The sequence below is a fragment of the Aspergillus mulundensis genome (genome assembly GCF_003369625.1).
Source record: "Aspergillus mulundensis strain DSM 5745 chromosome Unknown scaffold_0, whole genome shotgun sequence".
NCBI lineage: Eukaryota > Fungi > Ascomycota > Eurotiomycetes > Eurotiales > Aspergillaceae > Aspergillus > Aspergillus mulundensis.
The window spans coordinates 4,519,978-4,542,708 of NW_020797888.1; the positions used below are offsets into that span (position 1 = coordinate 4,519,978).

The window sequence follows — 22,731 nt, forward strand, 5'->3', positions numbered from 1 at the left end:
GCGCCTGAGGGAGAATCAAGTTCCAGCTGGCCACCCCCATCGGGCCCCAAAGACGACGTCACGTGGCACCCCTGACTCTCGGCACGACTATACTTCAATTTACAGGAGGACTTGACTTGCATTCATCAAAGTCATTTAGTCGGTACGTACACACATAAATACATGGGTTCGTTCAATTCATCACAGAGAAGGTAAAGGTGTAGGCAGTCGTATAGCACCGACTTTATGACCAGCATGCAAAGAATGAAATCACAGGGAATCATCGCTAACAGGGACAAACAAAGAAAGTAGGCAAAACAAGGAAGGGTTATTCGGCTCGAGTCATACGTGGGTGCTTTTGCTGTCTGAACCTTGAAGACAAACGGGGATATCACTGGAAAAGAAAATGCATGAACAAGAATTCATCACACATTGAAGGGGGAAAAAAACCTCCCAGAATCAAAACACCCAAAGCGATCATTCGTTGTAGAATTTCCTCATAATCAGATGCAGGAAAAGGTTGACGTTAACCCGCAGGTGTCCGTCAAAGAAGTCGAGGAACTGCATGTTGTTGAACTGAGCTTGCAGGAGGTCGTCCAATGGGACCTGGGCGTTGGCCCCGGGGACCATCATCGGACCGCTGCTGCCATCGAGCGTGAAGACACCGACCTCATTACTCGAGATCGTCAGGTCCACTCGGTCCCATTGCCGCTCTGTATAGCCCTTCCAGTAAACCAGGACGCCTTTATCCGCCAGGTTTCGGGCGGAATATTTATAAGAACCGAACTTGAATACTTTGCCGGATTTTTGAAGCTCGCGCTGGTGGTCCCATTGCTTGGTGAAAGGCATAAGGAACCTCTTTTTGCCCTTCTTGCTCTGTAACGTCACCATTGCCTGCTCAATATAGTCGTTGTACGTCTTGAGCTGCTGATCCAACCAGACAGCTTGGTCGTTGAGACGAGTGAGCGTCATATGGGCGCTCTCCAGTTCTCGCTGACGTTGAATCCTCCGACGATGCTTTGTCCGGATGTCGATAGCAATGGCATTGAGCAGATCCTGGTAGTGGTTGCTGCGATGGATCTTCCCTGCACGTTCAAGCTGCAAGATATTTTCCAGGGCTGTTCTCTTCAGCTCAGAATAGCTCATTGAGGCAATGTCCACTAGGCTGTTGGCTTCAGAGTATGCGCTCCGCTGCGTGTTGTGAGCACTCAACTCATCGCGAACGAGCGTCATCCACTTCTCTTCATCCTCTTCAGTGGGTGGCGTTACCATGATTTCTAGAAGGTTGGCGCCAGACTGCACACGGATGATGTACAGAACACATCTCTTGGTCTCCATGAACAAAGCCTTAACATCAGCTTCCGGATCTAGTAGAAATCTGTTAGTATGTATGCCGGAGAGCTTGGTAGAGTTGCCTCTTACCTTCTGTCTGTGCAAGCTTTGGGTTCAATGTCAGATTTATCTCAGGAGAATTGACGCTCATCAGCTCATTTTCATTCGACTTGACATTTCCCAAGTCGCGAACCACCTCCTTCAGGATGTCATCTTGGTTGGAGCAGATAACTTGAATATTGGAAGCCACAAGCTGGTGGATGGAGAAGATATCAGACATCTTGATGTACAGTGTTGGCTTGGTTTTGGCGTAAAGGTCATTAAATTCGTCAATGTCAAAGTACGTCTCGGCATCCTGGACGGAGATCACTGTTGCATACACGTTAGTACCACGTTAATTCGTCGGTATGTCGGATACTTACAGTCGCCCCAGATGTTTCCAAGCCGCTGAATCGAGTCTGCAATATAAGTGTTTAGAGGCTGGAGGTACACATTCTCTGCACCGAAGAGCCTTCCTGAAGCCGCTTGAGCGATTACTTTGGCGATCTCCGACAAGTTCCGCTTCTGCTCCTGCGTCAATCCCCTGTCGACGACCCCATACTTCTCTGGTTCCATAATGGCCGGTTGGAAATAATTCTTCCACACCCAGTGTCCGACGGTTTGGAGAATGAATCCTGGATCTTCATTCGAGAAGCGGGAAAGGAGACTCTCGTACATCTCTTTAGCGATGTATCGGATCCCGAAAGGCATGCGGTAAAGCAGCTCTTCCAGAGCAGCAAAAAATTGGTCGGCAATATCTCTTAAATCTTGCAAGTGCTGGATGAAAGTTGCTCTGGTTTCGGGATCCCGGATAGCTTCTTCTCTCGGGATATCAAGTCGGCGTCGACTACGCTTTCCTGTTCGGAGTTCTTCATTGTTGATGCCAGACCGGTAAATCTGCATGGGGTCGCTTTCCAGGTCCAGTTCAGCATTCTCAACAATGTTTTCCTTCACAGCGGTGCTAAGGACGTCACGCATGAACTTTCGGTCGCGAGGGGACTTGATATATGAGGCAAAAAGCTTGTTCCAGAAAGAGTTACAACGCAAGTACTCCTGAAGTGAAGTGAAGCTCTCAATCTCCTCTCGAGCTGAACGAGCTAGCAACTTGATAAGGTAGTACTCCTCGCGCCTCTTCTGAGAGTAGCCAAAGAGTCCCATCATCAAGTGTCGTATTCTCTCATACTCTTTTTCCGGGGTGTTCACCTCACGCAGGCGCCGGAAAAGCCTGGCGAGATACTGAGATTGCGTTTGGAGCAGGAAGAAGAATACTTGGTAGTACTCTAGCTTCTTTCTTGAAGTTTTGTTCAAAGCCTTGAGGTCGAAAGGATCTTTAGAGGAAATCTCGGTATTGGATAGAAGATTCCCCACATGGCCACCGAAATGCTTTTGGTGCTTGACAACCTCATCTAAAGTAATCTTGTTCTTTACCAGAAGAGCAATTTTGATATCAAGCTGACTGATATACTGCTCAGCGAGCTCGTTCTGCCGGACCTGCTGCACCACCAACTTTCTCGCCCGTTCGGATTCGACTTCTTCGTCAAAATCGAATTCGCTGTCGTTGAGAAGGTGTACGAAGCCCTTAACGGTTCCAACGGGAGGGTTCTTGCCGCTCGTGAGGCTCTTGTACGCTTGCCCCTGAATCCTACCCCTTATGAAACTCTGCGCTTTGACCACTTTCTCCATGTTCTCCTGGTAGTAGCGTCGCTTTTCGTCGAATTTAGCCCGTACTAGGTGGCCTCTGATTTGAGACTGAAGGTCCGCAATGATGTCTTCTTCAGCTGCCAGATCAGCCAGTGTTTGACCGACGTCGACTCGTACGAGCATGGCTCTGATCTGCGCCTGCAGTTCGCTGATCTCCTCATCACAGTCGTCCAGATGTTCGAGAATACCACCAACATAAATGCGTAAAATAGCAGCCCTAGCGAGCGCTTGGAGATCAGTGATAGCAGCTTCCTCTTGTTGCAGCAGTGCTGCGTCTTCAGCTAGTCGCTTCCTTAGAATGACACCGCGAGCCATTGATTGAAGCTCCAGAATAGACTCGCTCTCTTTGTTCAGAGCCTCTCTCTGAAAGTCCAGGAAAGATCGCACAGCCTCAGCGCGGGCTGCGCTTTGGATGTCGATAAACGAGGGTACATGCTGCGTCAACGCTTCTCGGATAAGAGCAAGCTCCTTCCGCACAGCACGACCACGGACCATAGACTGGAGAACAACAAAGCTCTGCTCCTTCTGAGCGAGAGATTCCTTTAATAGTGACTGTGACTTTCTGGCAGCTAGGGCGCGGACATGTGCCTGGAGGGATATCACAGACTCCGTCTCCTCGCCGAGGGAAGCAAGGGTTTGAGTAATATCCTGACGTACAAGCATTCCACGAATCGCCGCCTGGATAATATTGGCACTATCTTTAGTCTGCGAGATCTCCTTCGACTGGGAACTCATGCGCTGACGAAGCAATGCTCCCCGAATAGCTGCTTGCAATCCTTGAACCTTGTCCTCAACAGAGTATGTCTCTTCGTACTGCTTTGAGACCAGTGATCTCTGTAAGGCTCCTCGAATAGCAGCCTGCAGCAGCTGAACTTGGTCTTCTGCGCCCCTGACATCATCATGGAGGTCGTAGACAACCCTACGCTGGAGGGCACCCCTGACGGCAGCTTGGATCTGCTTGATATCTGACTCCTGCGTCCGCAATCGGCTGCGGATAAAGTCAGCCTGGACTCTGGCTTTCGAGCCGCGAATTGCGCTTTGCAATTGTAGGATGTCCTGTTCGAGCGCCTTGTGGGTTTGCTTGGTATTCCTTAGACGATGTCGTGCGATAAACCCACGGCAGATCGCTTGGAGGTTGACAGCAAAATTCCGCATATCCATGCGGTACTGAACAATTTGCCTCGCCCAGTCTCCTCTGATTCTGGATTGAAGCTCGATGAGCACCGGCTCAAAGTCCCAGAGGTCGTTCATCAGGTTGCCTAGATTCAGTCTTAGAATCGCACCTCGAAGTTGAGCCTGAAAGTCGGCGATCGAGCTTTCGTTCTCGTGCAGTTCGCGTTCTATTCGATCTTCCTCGGACTCGGGCTCCGGCTCGGGTTCAGGTTCAGGTTCAGCGCCAAAGTTGGCGGCCATGCCGCTGAAACTCGGCATGCTTACACCGGCTTTGTCTAGGCCTTTCTGGGTCTGCTCAAGTTCGTGGTGTTCGAACTCCAGCTGACCAACAAGGTTACCCATCCGAAAGTCGACTATCCCCTTTTTGAAAAGGAGCCATGACAGAGCGTGGATGCAGTGTATGACTTTCGGGATGTTTTTTTTCTCGTACAAATCAATAAGCTCAAACCTGAAAAGCTCGGGTAAGTCAACTTCGTCGAGGAATCGAAAGAACAGGGCTATGTTGTCCGAGTGTCGGTATTGCAGCCTTGGGTGTCGGAATATTCGTAAAGGCCTGTTAGGGTACATTGACTGGACAATTTCTGCTAGGGTAACACCATCGCGCAGGGCTTCTTCGAGTTGCACAATGGGCGGGATTTGTTGTTGGATGACCTCTTCAATCCACTCCTTAGCTTCTCCAATATGGCAAAGGTATTCGTACGCTTGTAGGAATTGCCGCTGTTTGTCCATCCAATTTCCCGCTGCCCAAGCAGAAGCGATTGGTTTTTGGGCGGCTCGCGAGCCATGATTTCCGGCTACTGAACCAGACCTCTTCAGTCGCCGTCGTCCTTGAAGCCCCACAACTGAAGGAGTGTGAGTGTCGAGAGAGAATTCATCGGTCTCGCCAGACTTTGCAAATCTTGATAACGCCCGAAGGTGGCCGGTGGTTGATTTCTGAAATGTCTCGAGCTCTGGGGTTGAGAACGTGGCCGTTAACGGGGGTGGATGAGTGCCAGACACGCTATGGGAGTGATTTGCCCTAACACTCGGCCTCGCAGGCGGGGCCGCATGATGTGGTGAACTAGGTTTTGGAGGGGTCATAACATTGGGAGATGCTCTTTCTTTGAGCGGCTCGGCTTCCTCGTTGTGGCCGTAGCGGGCTTCGGGGGTTCGCGGGCGGTTCTCCTTCCAGTATTGAGGGTTGTCGAGGGTCTGGCTTCTCGCGTGGCGAAAAACAGCATTCTTGCTTGCTGGAGGAGAGGAGTTGGGAGCTTGAGAGAGCGGGCGCAACGAGCGGCGGATATTTTCGTACGTTGCGCCTGCATTGGCCCATTCTGGAGCTCCTCCGCCCATATTTTGCTGAATTGCTGTCGTATTTACCTCACTTTTGCCTCGCTTGTGTCCAAATCCAGTTGCCGACCCGGCAGACGCGTTTGATGAGACGGTGCTGGTGCGACTGGGAGCAAAAGAGTTGGATGAGAGCGAGTATATAGACGAATTTGTTGACGCGGTCGAGTCATGGCGAAGAGGACTCGATGTTTGTGTGGGAAGGTCGGTTTGCGCACGGCGAAGCGGAGCTGTATGCATGGACATTACTGGGGCCGTCCCGAGGACAGTAATGCGACTAGAAACAGATGAAAAGAGTTGTTGGCTTCACTGGGCCGCATGCCTGCTTAGCAAAAAGAAGCAGTTTAGCAGTGAGATGCGAAATCTCGAAAGGTGCTGTTCTTGGTGGGAATGTTCAATAATGCGCATTCAAGGGATCAAGCTGCATAGCTCTCCGTCGGGTAACGGGACGGTTGGTTGATATAGAAACGGGCTGGCTGTCTCCGTCCCGCAGAGAAATCCTGATTCCAGTTCCGTGGCGGGAAGAACGAAAACCGAAACAAATAAAACGAAAAAGGAAGAAGTCGTGATATAATTATGGCCAACTGATGGATCGTGACCCTTGAGGTTCAAGGAAGAAGAAGAAATCACACCAAGTCAAGTGGAGGGGATGAGGAGATCGATCGGAGAAAGCGATTCCCAGCCTCCCACAAACAAATCTCCCGATCGGGTATGGTGGCTGGATGGATCACCAGCTTATCGCCCAGACGCCCAGCCACAAACAAGGAACTACAGACTCCAACAGAGCATAGACTCGATTATCTGCCAATTAAGGAGGGTCAATAACCTCGCTGGCTTACAGAGTAGATGTATAAAGATAGCCTAAAGCTGCTGTAAGATTGGGCCATGTCGCAGATGATTGAAGAGCTGGATAGATATAGGGACAGTAAGTCCCTCGCTTGCGGATATATTTTCCCATACAACATGCCCAAGACTATATGTACTTTGAAGAAGTGGCACCGCAAATACTCCGTAGTAACTGTTAATCAACGGCCCTAGATCTCTACTCCACGGGTAAATTATCCTAAGCCTGTTTTAAGATACAACGTTGTGATCAATCCCATGGTCAAGGAGCAGGACCAGGTAAGGTCCAGCCTTGGCATTCGTCCCCTCATCAACGCCCCAACTTGCATCTTCAACCTGCCCCTCTTTCCAGCCTCACATCCAGCAATTGCACTTCAGCACCCATAAAATCAACAAAATGTCCGGAAGCGAGCCATCCTTTCTATATAAACTTGTCCCATCCACAGCCCCCGTGCGGGAACCCCTTCCAGACCGTCTCCCCGTCAGTGAGCTCGACGAGAAGTCTGGATTTGTGCACCTGTCCACAGCTCTTCAGGTTCCCAACACCTTGAAGTTCTTCTTCAAAGACGAGCCCCTCGTCTATGTGCTAAGGATTCCCTACGACCGCGTAGCACAAGACATCCGATTCGAAGACCCCGAGGGCCGTGTATGTGGACCGCGGCCAGACGAGGGCTTATTTCCAGTAAGCTTAAGCCAATGTCGCTTCTTCCACCGCATTCCAAGGATTAACACGGGTGTAGCATCTCTACAATGGCCTTAAGCTTGGGAAGGATGAAGTTGAAAGCCTAAGCATATGGACTAACGAGGGCGGATGGGACAAACAGCTCGCTGCGGCAAAGCCGTGGCTTCGGTACTGAGAGAGTGCGTCTACGTCGCTTGTCAATTGAGGATATAAATCGTGGCATCGTCTTGATATCCTTTGAGGTGTTCGCTTCTTCGCTCATGTTGCATAGCATCGTCAACGCTTGGTCAACGGTCATATGTGGATCGATTGAATATATCCATACCTCCATGACAGTCTCCTAAAGCTCTACGGTCTTTCCGCGTGGATGGCTCCTGAGGCATCTGGTCACACTACGTACACCTACATGATGCGGTACCTTCAGAGTACGGAGTACTCAGGCGGGGAACATGCAGTGGACTCAGGGCACCGCCACGATCGGGGACCTGTCTGGCATGACTCGAGCGCTGAGCACGGAGCACGTTTGCCTGAGATTTGAGTTTGTGGAGATGGATACGGGGTGTTGCTGACGATTCTGGCGCTGATTGTCGTCATGACTTGATCAGTATCAGAGATGTGGACCTGATGCGAAGCAACCTGATAGAGCCATCGCACTGTTAGTTGCTGATAGTCTAACTCTACGGAGACTGGAGTATGCACTCAGTCGATATCCACCCACGTAGCTAACTTCAAGTCAGTGTCACAGCAAGTGGCATCATGGCCTCGATGTCGTACATATGCACGCGGTTATCGTCGAATTATGTACAGTGCCATAGCTCCACAAACTGCATGTGCAACAGTGCAAGGCTGCAGGCTAAAGGGGTGGAAAGGCTAAGCTGTGCTACCGCGCTGCTGCAGTAGTACGGATAGCCTGCTGCGGAATAGAGTGTGCTAGCACTAGCTGCTAGCCGCTCAGATTTGAGAAATTAATTCGAATCCTTGTTTTACTTTTATCGTTACTGTCATCTTATCTCAACTCGATACGTGCCAGTGCCAGTGCAAGACTAGCCTCGCCTCGCCGCGCATAATCATACTCTAATAAAAGATAATTGCTTTTTGCTCCTGCAGCTGAAAAGGAGGGGCCCAGCAGCCCAGCTGGAGACCAACTACGACAGACCCCGGTTGAAGCAGCGGAGCTAAAATGGAATATGAAACCGGTTATTGAACTATCGAAATCGTGCATCGATTCGCATGGAAGAAATTACCGGACCCGGACCGTGCCTTGATCTTGTCACCGTCCAGTTCCACTGTCCACTGTAGTCTGTCCAGTCCAGAAAGCAGACCAGAAGGCTGAAACCTTGAAACCAAGCCATTATTGCCTGGCTCAAACTAAAAGAACGATAGCGGCGGCGCAGCGCAGCATTATGCACAGTGCACACCCGCCCTCTCGGATAAGGCCGTTGGAGCTGAGCTAGCTGAGCTGCCTGTCTCCGTGGCTTGCGCTTGTGGCCGCCGGCCGATAAGCTGGAGTCTGGAGATGAGATGGCTGGCGGCTGTCCATTCGGCCGGAGACTTGTCATCGTGAAACTGGGAATTGGGGGCGCTGGATACGATATCAAACCGATATTTTGATTACTCATACATGCTATCCTTGTCTACTGATAGCCGAGAGGGAAACCGCGCTTGGCTGGATGCCAGGTCAATGGGATGCTCCTGGCACCTGCTCAGGTTGTACAATGTGCATAGCATAGCGCACAGTGCGCGCATTCAGGGCGAACTCTTTACTGGATAATAGATGTCTAGGTGCAGGTATGGCTTGGCAGGTCTATGCTTAACGTTTGATGAGTGGATCAAGGATGTCAAATGTTGGAATATCGAGTATTCAAGATCATATTAAGTCAAGATGCGGCGCGCGATGCGCGGTGGGGTATATTAACTCTATTATACAAGCCGTTGCTTCAATCATGGAGACAGTAGGAAAGACAGAAGATGATAAGGAAAAGAAAGAAGATTGGAAAGGAAGCACTGCGCTCTCAGGCCAATGTCAAATCAGCCTCACGCAATCCATCGGGGAGATGAGATAGATTGGCAAGTGTGAGTCAACGATGGCTATGCCCTGGCTGCGCATTGACGTGCTGGTGTCGCGGCAGCGATGATCGATAACCAGGAAGCCGGGCATGCCCACCGAATCAGGGAGCAAGATCGAAACCCCTGGGTCGGACAAGCACATGCAACTGAAACGCGCTGCGGCTGTGCCGTGTCATGATGTTGTCATGGTGCTCTTGCTTGCGGGGTCGGTTCGATTGCTGACTGCTGACAGACAGGGCTGGTTGGTGGTCGCCGGGAGTGGGGTGATTTGGGGATAAGTTATCGTCAAGCAGGGGCCCTTGCACCCGGGTGAAGATCGAATACCCGCGCGTACCGACAGACAGGAATGCGTCGTAATTTGAGAGCGCTATTGCAAAAGAAGTTGGTGCAATGCGCCCGCGCTTGCTCCATTGGTTGGCAAAATGAAGATAGGCAGTAAGTGAAACTGAGAAAAAAGCCGGAAAGTCGAGCCGAGAAGATGGTAGTAGAAAGATTAGGCGCCAGAAATCACAAATGTCGTTGCTTGAGATTGCGCTGGTCTATGCAAGTCCAAATTAAAAGCGAAAGCCGAGAGGCGTAGTAGTAGGAGTAGTAAGGTAGCGAATTAGAAAGGCCGTGGTATAGTTCCGAGAGTGGTATCATATTCGATTCCATTGCGTTGTCCCTGGCGCAACGAGTGTCGCGCAGGCTCCCTGGATGGTGCCGGGGATCGCATAATGGAATCGCTCGAGTCGGTGATCGTCAAGTTCGTCAGAAAGCCGAGAATGGCTTACTTGGGAAGAGGAGGCAGAGGGCCCTTGGGAGGAGGTCCAGGGCAAGGAGGGAAAGAAGTGGTACCGACGGAAGGCATGGTGGTTGATGTGAGAGTAGAAGGTCTTGTTGGTGGTTTGACTGAGCGAGGTAGCTGGTAGCTTGAGAGGAGTAGACTGTGTAGTGCTTGATGTGTTGTAGACTTGTAGCTTGAGACGTGAAGAAAGGAATCGCAAGAGGGCCTTCAGTGCTTAATATATCGTTGGCCTGGGGAGAAACCGAGCAGAAAAAGATTATATCTCCGAACGGGAACCCAAAAAAATCAAATAAAAACGATTTAATGAAAATAGTCGACTCCAAACAAAAAGAAAATAAGTCTCAGTAATATTATTAAGGGCATCCCTGATCGCTTCCAGAAGACGAGCTCCACCCAGACCGGACAGAGGGAGACGAACGACGTCAGTCTCAGACACTAGCGTGGGTGCTGGCCCAAAGCGGGAATTCCATGGAAGCTTTCGAGAACTTCTTCCCGTCTTCGTTTTGCCTCCCCCTTTTCTGTCCCACCAACCGACCATTTCCCGAGGTCTCTAAATCCAAAACACTGCTCCAAAATCCAAATCACCTGCGGCCCACTCTGAGATGCAGTGGAGGTGATGGCTGATGACTTGGCCGCTCTTGTAGGGATGTTAAAATGTCGACATCTTCTCCACTGTGTCAATCTGTCGACAATGTCCATGTTTTTTATGTCAACCCGTATTGACACGCACGTGACTAGGTGGGTAAGGCTAGTCCTAAAATAGCTTAAAACTACCTAAAATTTCCCCGTCTGGCCTAGTAGCTTACAAGCTCACAAAAATAGCTCTCTTTAGGGAAAGTGGGGCGCCGATCGGACATGTCCGACCCACGTTTGTCACCCCGTTGACGGACATACCGGTGGACATATACGACATGACATTTGTCAAATAACATCCCTACGCTCTTGGGAGTCGGGGACTCGAGGTGTTTCTTTCAGCTTCTGCCTGGTCGTCATGATTACGAAGGAGCCGTGTCCAGCGGTCAACCGGGCAGCGCCGTTGCTGTCAACCTCGTATCGCCAGAACGCTTAGAATACGCGCTACCACCGTTTCAGGGAACGGCTGAAAGGCCAAATGTCAGCTGGCCGCTTGATTCAGACTGTGCATTCTTGCCGACACGTGCTGGTTCGTAGATCCTTGGGAGGACAGGGATAGGAACGACAAAGAAAGCGGGCTGCAAAAATATCAGCCAATGGTTTCGCGCTTGGAGGGCGCTGACTGACTGGCCGCTATGAATAATCATCAGGATTCAGGATTCAGCATGAGCGGAGATCTTAGCCTCAGGAGTCAGCCAGTCTGCCAGAATGCCGGGACAGCTTCCAAGCCACCACAAGTTCACCACCAGAAGCCTCAAGGCTCAACCACTCCAGCAAAGGCAAGATTAGCCGCTGATCACTCAAATCTCAGGCTGTGCCGCTGTGGACGAACGGCAAGGCTGCCCTTGCAGCCTTGGTCAGGGGTGGTCACTGGTGTACTGTCAGTCTGTCAGCTCACGAGATTCTGACAGGTTCCGCGACGGTTGCACAAAGAGTGCCTCTGTGACCAGTGATTATTACTTTACAGCTAACAGATATTATGTCTGCTCTACATTTGCCGGTCGTTTCAGCTGATTGAAGGAAAATGTCCATCCGCCAACGAGAATTTGCTTTTCCTTGCAGGTGATCATGCTAGCGGTGTTCGTCTGTCCTTGAGTCATGACTCATCCCCAGCTAATTTGACCAGCCCTTATTGAAACTGAATCTTGATGTCACTCGAATCGCGGGGAGCTTCCCGATCCTAGTCCCGTTTTTGGGAGAAACACGAGTCCTGAGACATCGATCAACATGAACGCTGAGCGATGAACAGAGGCCGCTGACCTGTCATTTCCTGGCGTTCGCTTGCGGGAAGATCCAAATTTGCCAAATACTGTCCATTGACCCATTCGCCAACAGGCCCAACACTGGTCTTGATGTTGCTGTCGGATTTGCTGCGGTTGCGATTGTCCGAGATCTTCCCGGGCCTTAAAATTTCCCGCGACGGATAAACGTCACGATAGCAACAACGGCGACCGACCACTCCAGCGGTGAAGACTCAGGAGTCTTGATTTGTTACTTTATGTCGTCCATCTGCAACTCCACGTACAAAGTAAGGGCGACTACGGAGTACGACTGCATCATCCAATCTCCAAGCGCGCGCCCATGCAAGTCTTCAGATCCCTGTTGATGACCATATACTATGGGCCATGGCCCGGGCCCGAGTCGATCATCTGCAGGTGCGAGGGCAGCATTTGATGCCTTGACCCTTATTCGGTACCTGCACTCCTGCAGACTGCATGCGTTAGGACGTTAGGTTATTACGAAGCCCGGCTCCAAGCAGTGGCAAAGCACAATACGGAGAAACGGTGATTCCTCCAAGATAATTATGATCACCATTGCAGGCGATGATGAACTGGTTGCCGCATCGATGAGCTCCGCTCTCGGTTGATGAGCGGTAAATCAAACAGGATCAGACAGATCACATGGGTCGCCAATCTGGAGCAAGATGGTCATCAAGTTCGTGGGCTGCCGGCGGCCGCTGGCAACAAAACACATGGCGACGACGGCGGCCCCAACGCTTCCAAACTTCCAAACTTCCAAACCAAGTGGAGGAAGGTGGTCCTCCTGAAATGAGCGACCCGCAATTGGTGCTAGTCTTCCGCGCCGTTGATGAAAGCGAACGATGACTGGATCACAGTTCTTCCCCTGATTCGGGAGGGTCTACCTAAATCCTTCTTGCAGCTTGGCAATCTGCGAGGTTGGCGACGGCGTTCCTGAATCCCTGCTAGTTATCCAGATATTCAAGGATGCCTCGCAGCCTGCGGATGATAATTAATCATTATCATTGCTAATGACTTCGTAGCAATATATCGGAGACTGGCATGCTGGCGGCCGATTATCGTGATCATCCACCATCGCGATGCGGAAGACTCGGAGCCAATTCACCCGGAGAATCATGCATTCTCCGGAGATACGGCGGACGCTCGGCGTTTTCCAACTAGTCTAGCAAAGTGGAACTGCGAAGTCTTCATCCTTTGCACAGTTTGCACTTCCCCTTCGAGTTTCAACTCCGCGACTCCAGCGGTCTGGGAACTGCGGGATTGCTAAGAATAATCATCTTCGACCATGGTTCTCAACAATCCTTAGCAAGCGGACCCTGAAAACCGTTGAGACATGGCACTTGGAAGTCTTCAAACGGTCAGCTCCGGGTTTCACTTGCTGTGACGGAACCATGTCTCATCACTATCTCAGTTAGCCGGGGTCAGCGATTCCGTCATGGAGAAAAAAACCGATAATATTAATGCTTCTTCTAAGGCTTCTGCCGAGCTGCCGACGAAGCTCCTAAGCTCTTAGCCTCCCAGGGCGTGAGCGGGCCCTTGGCTTATTACTGCTATCAGATATCTAAGACTACGTCCTACGGAGTACAGTTTGCGGTGTGCATGATAACAAACCCACTGGCACGGGAAGCCAAATAAGCTTGAAGATATTTCCATGCAGCTGACCGCTAACCGCGTCAACAGTAATATATCGATATCAGTATCAGTTATACTTTGTACCGGTAAGGACGGGCGACGACGGACGCCTCTGGAGTCTGACCAGTGACGACTTGGCAACATCATCACTCAACTCGGATCCACGCGGCTTTCACTTGCGCAAGACCCATGTCTTCAGGTCTTGGTGTTGAGGCTGTGGTCCTGCATACATCAGCACATTTACTCTTTCCTTGCTTCTCGCTAAACCTTGGAAAGGGCATCCGGGTTTCCAAGCAGACAGAATTCCTTGGAATCGTCATATTGCTGCAATATAGTGGACCTCAGGTCATCCGATGCCTTGGGTCACCAACATCGCTACGACGCTACCATATCTCGTTCTCGTCGGACGTCGATATCATGACGTTGAAACCTCAAACACCCGATATCTCCGGGGTCAGTGCCACTCTGGCAGTGGCATCTGCAAAGTGACCGTTAGGCGCATCACGGAGTTACTCGCCGGAAACGAACCGAAACCTAAGCTTGGAACATGCCTGGTCGTGGCCCCTGTTCCCGCGCATATTAGGCTGTCATAATATTATCATTTTCTGCAAGCCGACCCGCCAGGGTGGTTATATGGAATGAATCTGATACTGCCCAATAGAGATGTCGGCGCTAGGTTTCAGACTTGAAACTTGATATTCAGCATTATTGTGCCACTACTATCACTTTATGACTTGCAGGATTGCGTGCGATTGACGCGCGTGTAGATTTCGTGGGGTCGTGGAGTAAGGTTTGCAGCCTTGCAGACAGATATGATGGGCCAATGACATGCATAGTAAGTCTATGGCATCAGGTTCCAGCGCACGAAGAGTCTACGTGGCAAGCCATGAGTAGTCTGATTTACATTTCTTGCCCATCGGCGCTCGGAGAAACGCGACAGCCAAGCTGATTCCAAGTCTTCTTGTCTATCGACATGATATCGTGACGCGTCTGCCTATTCTTCCAGGTTCCCTGTAGCAAAGCCTGCCCGGTAACGATCCACCTGCATGCTGGCAAAAGAGGAATCGTTACGGATTGACACGATCCCTCAAGTATGAAACCAGGTCTTGTATACATCAGACATACTCCGTATCTGCTGGGCCTTGGCCGGCCGAATCTCGAGGGAGCCTCGACTTCAATATCGTTTCGTGTTGAGTGCATCCTAGCGACGCGGAGTCAAAGCTCAGCATCGAATTGCGGCTTCTCCGGCGTGGCTGCAGCGAAGTAAATACGCGGTTGTGATAGATCTCTTGTTGATGTAGCCGCGTCTCACGAGAGTATGATGTTCCCATCTCAACGGGGCTAGTCCACCGGGTATCGAGGACTAGCTGGTACCAACATCTTGCGTGATAATTCTTCGTATTTGGTGAGATGCGATCATGCGACAACACGTGCGTGGGCTGGTGCGGAGGCGTTCCCCACGAGTGTCGAACAAGTTAGAGTCCATAGCATCTGATAAGGAAGGATTCTGCAGACGCCATACTAAACTACCGTCATCCGATAGTTGTCGGGGTGGCGCATGTTGATGGCTTAGCGGCTCGAATATACCCTGGCTGCCAAGTCCTAGTTTAGTCTTCATCGAGATCGCCTTGCGCCCGGGCCCCTTGTGCAAATTCCGTGCTGAGCCATCGTGAGCCGACAACGGTCTCATGTTAATGACTCGGCGGCTTAAATATACCGCAATTCCCAAATCTCACTTAGTCTTCATCAAGATCTCCTTGAGCCTGGGTAGATATCCACTCTTCCATCAGGACTTGACGCTTCGGCTCTGCTGCCTCCACCCTGGCCTTGCCCTTGTTTCCCTTGCGCGTAACAAGCAAGCAGAGCATCCAGCCGTAGATGTTGAAACCCTCGTAGTTCGTTCTGAAACGCATCTTCTTGTCCTCCGTCCCGTCTGTTTCCTGCACGGGTTCATCTCTCTTTCGCTTTGCGCGCTGGCCTTCTGTGATATCGTTGACTTCCTCTGGATCTGCTCGCGGAATGGCATCCATGTTCATTTCCGACTCGCTATCGCTTTCGATTAGGATGCCGGCATCTGGCTGCCCGCCATTTCCTGCGCTTGATTCCACCCGAGTGCGCTTATTTCTCTGATCTCCAAAGCTCTTGTGCCGCGTCAGAAGCGAATGGCGAGTGCGCGATTCTCGAAGAAACAATGCGACCTCGAAGTCCTCTGATTGTGATCACGTTAGCCATAGCTAGCGCAGGGCGCGGCTTAGAAGCACACCTTCCGCAATAACATCCTTGACCGGCTTCCCTTTCTTCCGAGCAGATAGTCTCTCATTCTCCTCTCGCAGTTTGGGAAGGACTAATGGTCGAATGGCGGCGAAGATGCGAGGCAGGACAGGGTCGCGGCTATCGAGGAGCCATCGGTTATCAGAGGGATCCTCAAGGTAGATCCGACATTCGAGTACGGAGAACTTGCTAATCCGTAGATACCGTCGGATCGGGGCCATCACGACTTGCGGACAAGATGAGTGTCGTGATAGAGTTGTGATGGATGACGTGACGCCGAGCTTAGTCATACTAGAGGCTCCAGCACGTGACTGACCTTGCCGCTCTGGCCAATCATCAGCAGTAAGAATAAAGCTAGCCTTGGCGCCCCACCCGTTTCCCCCAAGGTCCTCAAAAAGTCTTCGACATCAGGGCCGGATGTGTCCTCCAAGGTCCTCAATGCCCACTGCTACCCGGATTAGCCCGCTTGAAGTCTCTCCCACTGTGCCCGCCATGAGCCAACCTCTCCTCTCCCCCGCCTTCTCTTCAATTCCCATCTATATGCTGCTCTGGGACTTTTTCAGTTACCACGGGTCTTCTAGCTAACGAGACGAGCCGTTCCTTCCAAAGTATTCTTTGATAACAGTCCTTACTCTTTGTGCGGTCTATTCTGCGGTGCTTCAGCGCTCGTGTTGCATCCCACGAGCCACCACCACGAAGGTACTCACGCTAGATCCTGTTTGCCCACCTTTCATGTCAGCTTGGGACTCTTGATAGGCCTAGCAGTCTCGAAGGACGTCAACGAGCACCACATCTACGGACATTGCCCTTAGAGGCGCGATATCCGTGCGTGGGGGGTAATTTTATAAGACGTATAAGAAGCACACGACAACAAAGACCAAGAGTCCCAAGCATACCAAGCATACCGATCTCTGCGCAAGGGACTTGGCTCCGATTCCACGTGGTTGCGATTCCGCCTGCATCGCATTCCTGTCAGACATTTGACAGCTTCTGCCGGGGTCTGCCTGCATTGAGAGACTCAATTGGCTCCTTGTGACCCGTTTTTGTCCAAAATTTGTGGCATTTCAAACGAGACCAGTGCCCTATCCATTGCTGTGCAACATATAGGGTCGATCTTTCCTTATCGGACCACGCCCACCAGGATGAATCCTATCCATGCTCTTCTTCGCCGAGCCGAAGATGGTTCTCTGCCCACCTGTGAAACGGGCAACGAGTATGATGGGCGCATGGGCGTTCGCATCTCCTCTATCTTCGTGATCATGGTCGGCTCCGCCTTTGGCGCCTTGTTCCCTGTCTTTGCGAGCAGGTTCCAGAATTCCAGGGTCCCTGGCTGGGCTTTCTTTATCGCCAAGTACTTTGGTTCTGGAGTCATCATCGCTACAGCCTTCATTCACCTCCTGGGTCCTGCTGAGGAAGCTCTTCGAAATGAGTGTCTCAGTGGCCCCATCACTGATTATTCATGGGCGGAAGGAATCATCCTTATGACCATTGTGGTTCTCTTCTTTGTCGAGATGATGGTTATCCGATTTTCGCGTTTCGGTTCAGGTCACAGTCACGACGACGATTCTCACAGCGACCACTCCCATGGTCATAGTCACCATGGTGAGCTCAAGGGCACTGAGCTTGCATCGAACGATGTGAACCATCACATGCCTGGCGAGGACCACCTTGGTCATACTCGAGAGCATCGCGACCTCGAGCTTGCTGACAAGGGTGTCGACCTTGAAGAATACATGGCTCAGCTGACATCCGTCTTCATTCTGGAATTCGGTATCATCTTTCATTCTGTTTTCATTGGCTTGACCTTGGCAGTATCGGGGTCTGAGTTCACAACTCTTTACATCGTCTTGGTCTTCCACCAAACCTTTGAAGGTCTGGGTTTGGGTTCCCGGCTGGCCACGATCCCATGGCCGCGCTCTAAAAGATGGACCCCTTACTTCCTAGGTTTGGGATTCGCAATTTCCACCCCCATCGCCATTGCCATCGGTCTGGGCGTCCGCCAGTCGTATCCTCCTGAAGGCTACACCACTCTTATTGTCAACGGAGTGTTTGATTCAATCTCAGCCGGTATCCTGATCTACACTGCTCTTGTTGAGCTGATGGCCCACGAATTCATGTTCAGCACGTCGATGCGCAAGGCGCCGCTCAGGGAGGTGCTTGCCGCATTCGCACTCTTGTGTTTGGGCGCTCTCTTAATGGCGCTCCTCGGAAAATGGGCTTGATCTTTTTGTACTTAGAAATGAGCTTTACCATCTACCCCCTGCTGGTCGGAACGTGTATATATACGGATTTATATCTAGATGGTCTGGGCTTTTGTTTACATGTTCGTTCTATCTTGGGTGTCGTAATGAAATATCTTATGACTATTCATCAGCAGAATTTTAATCATGGTATGTTGTATCTGTACTCTCAGCTTCGTAAGTAAGAATTCGGATGACGGTGTGCCTACAATACTGGGGATTACATAGATATATAACCGCTCCGCCCCCTCACCCCTTTTACGACCTACAACTCACCGTCATTATGTATAAGGGAAGAGCCCTAGAGCAGAAAGCTCTTTTTTGGAGCTGGATAACAATTGGGTATATGTTCGTACTGCGTACTGTGTAAGACGCGGAAGTGTCAGATACGCTCCTTGCACATTTGAACCTTGATTGACAAGCCACCATATATTCAAGATCGCTATATTCTGGGTATCATAGCCTGCATATCTAGTAATCTATCTATACACAAATCTCTGGAGTCTAAAGAACATTGTGCAAAAAAAGCGCGGAGACGTTGGAACCACTCGCCCCCTCAGTCCATCGCATCCAGCTTATTCTCCTCAACCGCCTCATGCTCCGAAACCAAAATCCCCACCAAGCACTCTCCCAGGATCGCATCCCAGTTCACCCACGGATGGATCTCCAGGAACAGCTTCCCCGAATCCTTGCCCGCCCCCCTCAGCAGCTCGCCTTTCCCACCGGGATGAAACGGCAGGTAAGGACTGATATTGTACACCTTCCCCTGATAGCTCGTCCAGGCGTCCGTGCCCTTCCGTCCATTTTGGACCTTCAACATGCTAGGTGTAACTTTGATCAGCGTGTTTGGGAGGTTCGCGCCGCGGAGCTTGTGGTTCGGGTTTGAGGTAAGCGCTGCCCAGTCGAGCGGGGAGAAGCCTGGTTCGAGGACGGCGCGCTGCGAGGCCTTTTTGGCGGGCGTGAGGGTGACTTTGTTTGGGGAGAGGGAGTTGCTGGTTGTGCTGGCGCCGGGGCGCATGCCTGGGGGCACGCGCAGGGATGATGCGGCTGAGGGGGGTGGGCCGAGGGTGCGGGCGCCGCTGCTTGGTCGCGGAGGGGGGAAGCGGCCGGGCGGGGGAGCGAGGCTGGTTTGTGGTTGTGGTCTTCGTTGATTTTGGAGACTTGGTGGTTGGAGGCGTGAAGGGGGCGGGGGAGGGGGCATTAGGGAGGCATCGTTTGTGACGGGCGGCTGCGGCTGCTTTGGTGTTGAGCTGGGGGGTGCCATAGTGATTGATGGCGCGGGAGTGGCTAACGATGGGCTCGGGTTTGGTGAAGGGCTCGTTGGCTGCTGAGCTGTATCTTGCTGCGCCTTCTGAGCCGTGCCCTTGTCTGTGTCGTCGTCGTCAAGCTGGAAAGAGGGGACGTCTAGGACTGGCGTCGGCGCGGGTGAGGCAGATGCTTTCGGCGTTGTCTGAGTTTCTTCAACAGGCTCATCCTTTGCTGCCGCCAGTTGCGACGTGCGCTCAATATTGTAGGAAGACTCTTCATTATTCGCTTTCCTCTCTTTTCTCTCGGGGGTGGATTCGCGGCGGGCTTGATGGGCGACAGGTGGCTCGGGGAACCAGCTTGCGGGAGGATGGCGATAAAGGAGGAAGCAAGTAGTCGCAACGACTATGGCGACACCTACCCAGCCCATCATGGGCAGATAGCAGCAGTGGACAGGTTGATCTGGAGTGTAGGTAGTGTTTTAGGCCTGACGATAATTGATGACTAGCGAAGGCCGCGGCGCGCAGCGCCGCGGTTAGAGGTAGTAAATTATTTCCCTTAGTAATTTAATATTAATAAACTATTAGAAGGCAAGCTAGTTTTTATTAGTATTATAGCTTGTTTCCTATAGTATTAAAAGGGATTAATTTAATTTAGGGGCATAGTTATTTTTGCGTGGGGGGATATTAAACTTAATTATATACTAAAATACCTTTATCCCGCGTGGCTAATAATATATAAAGTAGTTAAGGCATGGCATTATTATTTAACTAAAAAAACACCCTAGTTAATTTTAGTGCTATAGTCCCTGGTAGTTTATTAAGTAAAAAAGCTTTAAAAAATAGTGGCCTTTTATAAAAAAGCTAAAAGGCCTATTAGTAATGCTAGTAATTAAATTTTAGAACTAGTGTAGTTTTTTAGTAAGTATTTAAAAAAAATATTTTTTAAGCCCCCGCTAGAATTTACAATAGGCTTTTAAGGGTTTAAAAAATTTTAGGGGTTTAAGGGTTTTAGGGGTAAGGGTTTTAAGGGCAGTTTACTTATAACTAATAATAAGCCTATTTATTATAAATATAATAAAATTTTTTTTTAAATTTTTAATAATAGTAAAAAACATACTTATACTAAATAAAAAGTCCTATTAACTTCTTAGTATACCAGGGGCTTAAAAAGGTTTTTTACTAAATAAGATTATAGTTAAATAGTTTAGGGGCATAGTTATTTCCGCGTGAGGAAATATTAAACTCTAAGGGAAAATATAGTATTATACTAGGTATAATTTAAATATTTTAATATATTATAATGTGGGAAAATAGCCATAAAATCTAGTTTAGTTATAACTACTAGTTTTTAGGTTAAAACTGCTTAAGCAGGCTAACTAAGGTAGGTATAAAACATAGTATTAAAAAAGCTATTTATAACCTAGGGTGCCACGGGTAGTACTTATTTATATTATATTTTTTAAATATATTATTAAAAAAGTAATAATTATATAAAGTTATAATTTCTACCACTCCAGCATGTAAAAAAAGTAATAAATAGGGTATATTTATAAAAAGTATTAATTTATTAAACTTTAGGGGGCCGGCCCCTGGGCTAAAAGTATTTATTTAATAATAATATAAACTTAGGGGCTGGCTTTAAACTAAATATTAAATATTAATTAAGACCGGGCTGCATAATCTATTTAAAGTATTATTTTTTAATAATAATAGTTAAGGTAGTATTTATTATAAAAAAAAGCAAGGCCCTTAACCAAAGGTTATAAATAGCTATTTTTTAATAAGTAAGTTCTTTATTATTAAACTTTATTATAAGATACTAACAGCCTATATTTAGTTGCCTGCTTAGTTTACCCGCTTAGTTTATTTATTTAGTTTACCTACTTAATTTACCTACTTATGGCCCTCTAGCCTTATTTTATAGGCTATATCCCTTTTTATTTTATATAGCTTTATAGCTAATTAGTTTTTTAGGGATTAAAAAATTACTAGGAATTAAAAATATACTAGGAATTAAAAAAAAACTAAGGGCTGTTTATAAACTAATTAAGTAAAAAATAAATATACCTATATTAAATAAAAAGTTTTACCAAGTTCTTGGTATACCCAGGGGCTTAAAGGGGTTTTTATAATTACTTATAATATTAATAATATATTTACTAGTATTAGGGGTGGTTCCCGGAGTCCTAACTTAAATATTTAGCCTTAAGTATTTAAAATAATTCCCGGAGTTTTAACTTAAATATTTAGCCCTAAGTATTTTAGTAGTAAAGGTATTTAAAAAATAGTTATTTATAAATAATGCTAATAAAGTAGGGCCCTTGCTAAATATAATAGTAAATAAATTTAATAGCTAAAAGGGATTACCTTATAAACCCTATTTATAATACTTACTTTTAGTGTTTATTATTTACAGGCCAGTAAAATTTATACCTAAAATATTAAGTACTAGCATATTTAAAAAAGTGTTTTACCTTTTTTTATATTTAACTAGCTATTATATAAGCTAATAAGCTTTAATTATTAAAATTAGCTTTTAGCAAGGTAAATAGCTTATTATTATAGGGTAAACCTATAATATAAAGTCCTTTTTAAGGTAAAAAAATAATATAATATTTTTAAAAGTAGCTATTCTCCAGGGTATAACTCTTGTGTATGCTATATTAGTAAGCTTGTTAAATTTATTATACTTTAATACCACACCTTTACACTAGTATTTTAAAATATAAAATACCTTAGGTTTATAAGGTTATTTACCCTAAAAAACATACTAGCTAAAATTTATAATATATTAATAATTAATAATATTATTAAAATAGCTAGCTAGCTTTAATACTGCTTGCGTAATTTAGCTTTAGTACTTTTTATAATTAGATTTAGCTTTAGCGCTTTTAGCTATAGTATTAAGGTAAGTTAAGTTATTAAAATTAAATTAAATAAGGCTTATTACCCTTGTTTTATTATATATATAAAGACACCAAGGTACCAAGGTTTAAAAGCCATGTTTACTAAAATAATAAATATATACTATTTTAGCATATTATAAAAAAAAATAGTAAGTTAAATTTTCCTGGCCAGGGGCTTATTTTTAATAAATATACTAATTTAATAGCCGCTAGTATTATACTTAACTAAAAATATATTTTATATTTAATAGCCTTTAAGTTACTGGAATAGGGCTTTGGAGCCCTAAAACTTTTAAACTTATTATATTAAAGCTTTTTTTTAAGTATTATACTTTTAGGCATGCCTTTAAGCATTAAGGGTTAGCTTAGGGCCAAGTTAAAAAGGGTTATTAAAATAATAATACTTTACTATTAATTATATATTAATTAATTAAAATTACTATAGCAAAGATTTTTAGCTTACAGGAAATATATATTATACTTAAATACCTATTTTAGGTAATTATAGGCTGCGGGAATTTAACCTAAAGGGTATTATAAGGCTAGATAGGTAATTTTATTTTAACCTAAACTTTAAAAAGTAATATATTATTTATTTTATATAAAAGTATAAT

General features: G+C 47.8%; 5 protein-coding genes across 5 annotated transcripts; 2 read left to right on the forward strand and 3 right to left on the reverse strand.

Annotated features, from left to right (window-relative positions):
- Positions 1-456: 456 nt before the first annotated feature.
- On the reverse strand, positions 457-5,796 carry DSM5745_01243 (putative Ras GTPase activating protein; the record flags this gene model as incomplete). Its single annotated transcript, XM_026743259.1, has 3 exons — positions 457-1,346; positions 1,402-1,680; positions 1,734-5,796. The coding sequence occupies 3 exons, from the start codon at positions 5,794-5,796 to the stop codon at positions 457-459; spliced, it is 5,232 nt and encodes a 1,743-aa protein (XP_026609104.1).
- Positions 5,797-6,790: 994 nt separating this feature from the next.
- Positions 6,791-7,250, forward strand: DSM5745_01244 (DUF952 domain-containing protein; the record flags this gene model as incomplete). Its single annotated transcript, XM_026743260.1, has 2 exons — positions 6,791-7,075; positions 7,134-7,250. The coding sequence occupies 2 exons, from the start codon at positions 6,791-6,793 to the stop codon at positions 7,248-7,250; spliced, it is 402 nt and encodes a 133-aa protein (XP_026609105.1).
- Positions 7,251-15,189: 7,939 nt separating this feature from the next.
- DSM5745_01245 (uncharacterized protein) lies at positions 15,190-15,945 on the reverse strand (the record flags this gene model as incomplete). The annotated part of the gene is made up of 2 exons (XM_026743261.1): positions 15,190-15,662; positions 15,717-15,945. 2 exons carry the CDS (start codon positions 15,943-15,945, stop codon positions 15,190-15,192), a joined length of 702 nt encoding a protein of 233 aa, XP_026609106.1.
- Positions 15,946-16,866: 921 nt separating this feature from the next.
- Positions 16,867-17,946, forward strand: zrfB (low-affinity Zn(2+) transporter ZRT2; the record flags this gene model as incomplete). Its single annotated transcript, XM_026743262.1, has 1 exon — positions 16,867-17,946. One exon carries the CDS (start codon positions 16,867-16,869, stop codon positions 17,944-17,946), a length of 1,080 nt encoding a protein of 359 aa, XP_026609107.1.
- Positions 17,947-18,520: 574 nt separating this feature from the next.
- DSM5745_01247 (uncharacterized protein) lies at positions 18,521-19,639 on the reverse strand (the record flags this gene model as incomplete). Its single annotated transcript, XM_026743263.1, has 1 exon — positions 18,521-19,639. One exon carries the CDS (start codon positions 19,637-19,639, stop codon positions 18,521-18,523), a length of 1,119 nt encoding a protein of 372 aa, XP_026609108.1.
- Between the last annotated feature and the right edge of the window lie 3,092 nt (positions 19,640-22,731).